This window comes from Primulina huaijiensis, chromosome 16, assembly GCF_012295235.1.
Source record: "Primulina huaijiensis isolate GDHJ02 chromosome 16, ASM1229523v2, whole genome shotgun sequence".
NCBI classification, from domain to species: Eukaryota; Viridiplantae; Streptophyta; class Magnoliopsida; order Lamiales; family Gesneriaceae; genus Primulina; species Primulina huaijiensis.
In genome coordinates, this window is record NC_133321.1 from 452,489 (window position 1) to 458,782 (window position 6,294).

A 6,294-nucleotide genomic window follows, 5' to 3' on the forward strand; every position below is an offset into this window, starting at 1 on the left:
TAATACAACTATATATCATCAAATAAATTAATTATTTATTGAAAATATAAATTGATTGATATTTAAATCTATAAGTCGACAGTCATCCATATATAATTGACATTCCAATAAAATATTTTATTAAAATAATAAGTAATTAAAAGGCATATTATTTATGAATATAAATAATTTTATAAAAGAATGATGATATGATAGCCATTTAATTTAATTTAATTAATAATTAGAGTGTCATTATAAGCCTGGAGAATATGAAACTCCAGAAGATGTAATCCACTGATCACCCTGGTAAAGTCTTCCACCAGTGAAGCTCTGAGCAATCTGAGGAGTGATCCTCTTGATACCCTTCCACCGAACCCGATGTGACAAGTTTGATCCAGCCCCACGATTCTGGTACTCCACATAATACAGAGTATTCAGACCATAAGTTCCCGCCCATGGCGACCACCCCTCTGGATCGATGAACCCATCGATATAGGAATGCATGATAATGGTTCTTGAATACTCTTTCCATGGTCGCCCAAGGAATGCTTTCAGTGCAGGCTTCACCGCGGCGAATGCCGGTTCTGGGACGATATCCGAGTTTTGGATCACGATTACTCCCACCCCACGGGGATCTTTGCGGCCTTGGGCGGTCACCATACACGCTTGGTTCTTCATTGGTTGACGGACCACGAATCGGCAGCGCTGGAAGACGGATACAGCGTCACCAAAGACAAAATCAATGGTGCCGGAGATCAGGCAATTGCGGTAGTACTGACGGTAGGCATGGGCGTATAGGGTGTCCTGGTAGCCGTTCATGTGGACATTCTGGAAGATGGCTCGATCTCCGGAGACACGGAGAGCCACTGCTTGATGTTTTTCTGGGCCTGCGCTGTTCTCGAATCCAATGTCCATGGCGATGAAATCGTCTCCATTCACGGCTGTATAGGATGCCAAAAGGAACAAAAGTTTTGAATAGAAATAGAAGCGTGGGAACAAATTAAAAAACAATTTTCTTGAATTAATATCTAAGTCATTCATGATACATGTTTCTGGCATTAATGTATATCTAAGTCATTCATATATATTGGTCTAGCATTATGCAATAAAGATATGTCCCTGAATCAAGTTATAGAATTTATGAGATTTTTGAAATGTGACTTCCTAACACTCATATTTTTTTATGGAAAGCTGGAATCAGTAAAATGAACATTTCGTTTTATGGTTTGAAAAATAATGTGAGATTTTTACTAACCAACTGTTGCAGAGTGGAATGTCTGAGTGCCCTCGGCAAAGTTCTTGCTACCGGTGATTCTGGTTCTTGTTGGTCCCTCTCCGATGAGAATAATGTTGTTCATCTTTCTTGGGATCATGACAGTTTCTTTATAGAGACCAGCCTTAACAAAGATGACAAAAGGGTTGTTATTCTTCTTGGGTACGGTGGCCAGGGCGTCGTTGATTCGGCGGAATTTCCCGCTGCCATCCTGAGCGACCACTATATTAGGCCTCAAAAACGCTCGTGGAACAGCAAGAAGCCTTCGTGCCTTGCTACTCACAAAATCAGGGTGAGCGTCATTTTGCTTATGAGGATAATTGCCATTGTCAAGAAGTGTCCTACCATGCTGCTTGTCATGATGTTCCTTAGAAGGTGGACTCCATGGATAATAGTCGGATTCATCGTGGCCATAGTCATAAAGTCTCCTTTTCTCCGATTCCTCATTGTCTGCGGAATCTGAAAGTAGCTTCCGGCTAAACCCTTCTATCTGTAGCGATGAAAGAACAGAAGAAAAATCAGTGACCATTGCGAGCCCGTTGCTGGAGAGCTCTGCTGCGGTTTTCAGAAGCTTCTTCATCTTCTCCCCCGTGTCACCAGTGGTGTTCTCGAATCCATCGATGCACGTCTCCTGATACGTAATAGCGGCGCTAAGCCACGTCTTCAAGTCCTCGATATATTCATCCACCTTCGTCATATCGAATGCACGAACCTTTTCGAATGACCTTTGGAGATCATCAATGGAGGTGTCGAGCAGCTCTTCGCACGTCTCGAGCGCTGCCTTAGTCCTGGGATCCTCAGCAGCTTTTTTTAGCAAAGATGATTTCTTTATCACATCGCTGATATTTTTCACTGCCACTTCGAATACCACCTTGATCAACTCCTTAGGATCGGTGGAGTTGGCATTGGAGAGGCTTTCTTCACAGGTTTCCTTGTAATCAGTGGGGCTGCAAATGGCCTTCACCGCCTTAGCGGTGGCACTAATTTTGTTGCCGCCATCGTCAGACGCTGGAGCAGCAACCGTGTCACCTTTCTTGTTGGCGACGGTGACAGCGACCGCAACCACCATCGCAACCAAAAGAATGGAGGCAAGGCCGGCAATAGCCAACTTCTTCTTGCTTCCAGAAAAATTCCCCATTTTTTTCAACCCAATAATTTTTGGTATATATATATACAACAAAAATTTTGAAAATGGTATTTTTCAGAGCCCTGGATTGGGGTTTAAGAAGGTAGAACCTCGGAATCCCCTAGCCAGAACCCTAAGGGATGGATTGATCTGTGTCTGTGGAAAAACAGTCTTATTTATAAGCGTAGAAATTAAGATCGATCTGTCGAGGAGTTTAAGGTTGTAATTTGACGTAGCTAAAAGTAGAAAAGAATAGAAGAAATGGAGGGTTGTTCGAATTTTACGAGGAAATAATGGTGAGATACAAAAGGTGGCATGGATGAATAAGAGATCTCTGTCATTAATGCAGCTGCTACCTCAATGGACATACATGCATGCATTCAGGCCGATCGATTTTGATAAAGAAGAAAGATTATTTTTCTGTAATTTATCGTTATCTTCTTTTTTTAAATAATTTAGCACAAGTTTTACGTGGGAAGAGCCATACAAAATTGAATTATTAATGGACGTTACAAATTTTTTCTCAACATATATATATATATATATATGATGCTCGTATGACCGACAACCGAAGCTTCCGTCCACTCATCAACTTTCTCTTTGGTGCATAATTCAGTATGTGATCTAACCAATCAAGTCATGGAAATGGCGTTTGACTGAAGTAAGCCAAGACAACTATGGAGGTGTCAGGACATCATCGATAGGACTTTCTATGATACAAGCAAAAGGATTCAAGAAAAAAAATGGTATGCAAAAAGTTAAGAAAATTGAAGAGTTGGATAGAACTTCAAGCAAAACGAAGAAAAACAAATTTGAGAGTTGAGGTAAATTAACTACTTTTAATACTTTTTTGAAACAAAAATTATCTAGATTTCTTAGTTTTATAATCATTGTAGGACATCGGAACACACGATGAATTGCCCGTATCTTGTTCAGCACTTTCGGTACCTCATGCATGTCTTCAAACAACCGGAAGTCAATTTAATTTCACTGAATTATTGATGGTATGAACTTTAATGATATCTAGAATTTTTTAGTGGATAAAAATCTTAAGCCAAAAAAATATTAATTCTTATATNAAATTATTCATTGAAAAAAAATTAATAATACTCATCAAATTCGAAAAAAATGATACGGTTTTTCACAGGTAAAAATTTCATATAGAAATATTTAATTGTAAAATTATTAATTTAACATAAAAGAATTAAAATGTTTATATTATTTCATATAAAAATGTCTGCTAATGTTTGTAGAAGAGGAAAAAATGGAAGAAAATAAAGGAAAAATGAAAATGGAAAAGAGATGGAAACAAGTGGAAAAAAAAAAGAGAAGAATTTAAAAAATTAAAAGAAAAGAAACTTTGGAAAAAATTGTCAAACGTTGAAAATTGCCATATAGGCACACAGCACCATTTGCTATTTTACTCAACACTGTAGGAGATCTGGATTCCAATTTAGCAGTCTTATCTTTCAAAAAAAATTTGTAAATTTCAAATATATAAGTCTTATCTTTCAAAAAAAATATTGTAGATTTCAAATATATATTTTTTTGAAAAAAATGCAAATTTTGATGACATTCAAAATACATTGCGCTTATGTAGAAATTTGTAAATTTCAAATATATAAGTCTTATCTTTCAAAAAAAATATTGTAGATTTCAAATATATATTTTTTTGGAAAAAATGCAACTTTTGATGACATTCAAAATACATTGCGCTTATGTAGAACTTTCGTTGTACATGTTTTTTATTTGTAAATGTGTTACTGTTTATAAAAAAAAATAAGTGGATTGACGTTCATATACTCAAGTTTCATTTACTATTTTTGAAAAATGTTTCTTTTTTCTTTTATGAAAAATTGATTACCTATTTTTTTCAAAGATATGACCTATCGGGGTGCTGAAGACATTGCTGATATGTGTTTATTTAATTTGATTTAGTAAAATTCATATATTTTATTTGATTATTTCTTAGCTATTAGCTAGTGTAATCTAGCTAACAAAGCTAGTCTAAAAAAAAAAGAACAATGTGATGTTATCATTTGAGTGACGAGATTATATAGAGCAAAATCTGATATAACAAAATATACATGCCCTGGAAAAGGACCCGGGTTCTACGAAAAGTTCTGAGTTGGTCCCGAGAAGTCAAGAGGAGACCGGGTAGAAGTCAGCCCAGGTATAGAAAGAACACACTGTTTAAACCACCCATGGCATGCATCATCACGAGAAACCTATCAGACTACTACTAATTTGTATAAGCTCGGGTCCTTGGCCTCAATCGGGTAACACAAAAAGACAAAGTCAATTGATCATGGACCATGTTCACGGATAATCATAGGGCTTGTTCATCTTCACGTTCTCAAGTCATGCTGAAGACAAGATGTGGGCCACGTCCTCACATCATGGCCATTGACGACTATTGTATCCTATAAATACCTCTAGCAGAGATAAAATCAGAGAGCTTATCTTTCATACTCACAAACACTAACATATTCACTTAAAAAGCACTTTATTTCCTTTGCATGAAAACTTGATTGACTTGAGCGTCGTAGTGACCACGTCAAAAACTCTTCTGGCGCCCCATCAACGTCTTTTGTTTTCAAGTGTGCAGACCATCCAACTCGGGTTCATCCGACTCGGTCACCAGCATTCATAAGAAAGGAATATTGAAGTATCGTTTTCTCGCAACCAAGGCGTAGCGAAAGTTAGATTTTTTTTGTTTTGACATTCATAAAGTTCCTTTGGCACCGTATGAAATCAAAACGCTCATAGGGCGTTAAGAATATTTACTTTGTGTTCTAAACAATGGACACCAAACTATTTCGGATTTTAAGCAGAGATAGTTCTTCTTGTAATTCTCTACAAACAGATCTTCCTCCTTTGATCATCTAATCAAGTCTACGACTCGGGAGTGCACTCTTTGTAAAGATCGCACTAGAGATTTAAACGATTTTACGTCGATAATAGGTCACCGGAATTTCGGAAATCCGACGGAGGTGTGGCGGTGCAGTGGTTTAAGGTGGCCTAAATTTTTCTTGTAAAGACTTGACGTGGTAAAAAAATTACTTTGAGGGAGGAGAGAAAGAGGAAAATTTTGTGTACAAAAGTTGTTTTATTTCATATAATCCTTAATGAAATATTTATAGACTTTAATTCCTGATCACATCAGGAATCCCACTTGAATTAGGATTCTTTGTTTGCATTACTTAAAATTCTCTTGTAATATTTTTTTTCTTGAAAATTCCATGCCAAATCAGCTGTTGTGATGCATGATACATATATAAATTAATATATCTATATATACACATGTATACACACATATATAAAATTAAATAACTCTTAGTTAATTTTTTAATTAACTAATAGTTACTTAATTAATTCTAGATTCCTCTAGAATATTTCATGAGAATCTTGCACATTCAACAAACACTACTACTAACATTATTATTTAATTAGTAGATTCTATATTTACTAAATAAATAATTATGAACTCATTATAACCATGATCAATGATAAGACAACATCGATGTGTCGAATGTACAAATCTCGTTCATATAATGAAAATTGAAAATTTCGAATATCAAAATTTTCACTTATTCATTTTTTGCAGCTGGCAGTTTTTGAACTCCTTCATCAATAGACAGTTCCACTCTCCTCACTAAGTTAATAGTTTAGCTAACTTCCAGAACTTCCAATACATGGAATTCACTTATGAACTCTTTTATAAGCAATCTGTTTGATCTCAATCAAACTATGGCCGCCAAATCAACTACATGAACCGGACTATCTTGACGGGAACACATAATCAGATATTTGTGTGATCCTAAATGGTTCAAGGATACACCTAACCTTGGGTTCAATACTTCATTGTGATTTTGAATAAAATTTATTCTTATTCGGACATACCTTTATTAGCCTC

General features: G+C 36.0%; 1 protein-coding gene across 1 annotated transcript; it reads right to left on the minus strand.

The window, feature by feature from the left end:
- Window positions 1-208: 208 nt before the first annotated feature.
- On the minus strand, window positions 209-2,510 carry LOC140961175 (pectinesterase-like). Its single transcript, XM_073419503.1, has 2 exons — window positions 1,235-2,510; window positions 209-920 (listed from the first exon to the last, which is right to left on the minus strand). The coding sequence occupies exons 1-2, from the start codon at window positions 2,388-2,390 to the stop codon at window positions 232-234; spliced, it is 1,845 nt and encodes a 614-aa protein (XP_073275604.1). The 5' UTR covers window positions 2,391-2,510; the 3' UTR covers window positions 209-231.
- Window positions 2,511-6,294: the final 3,784 nt, after the last annotated feature.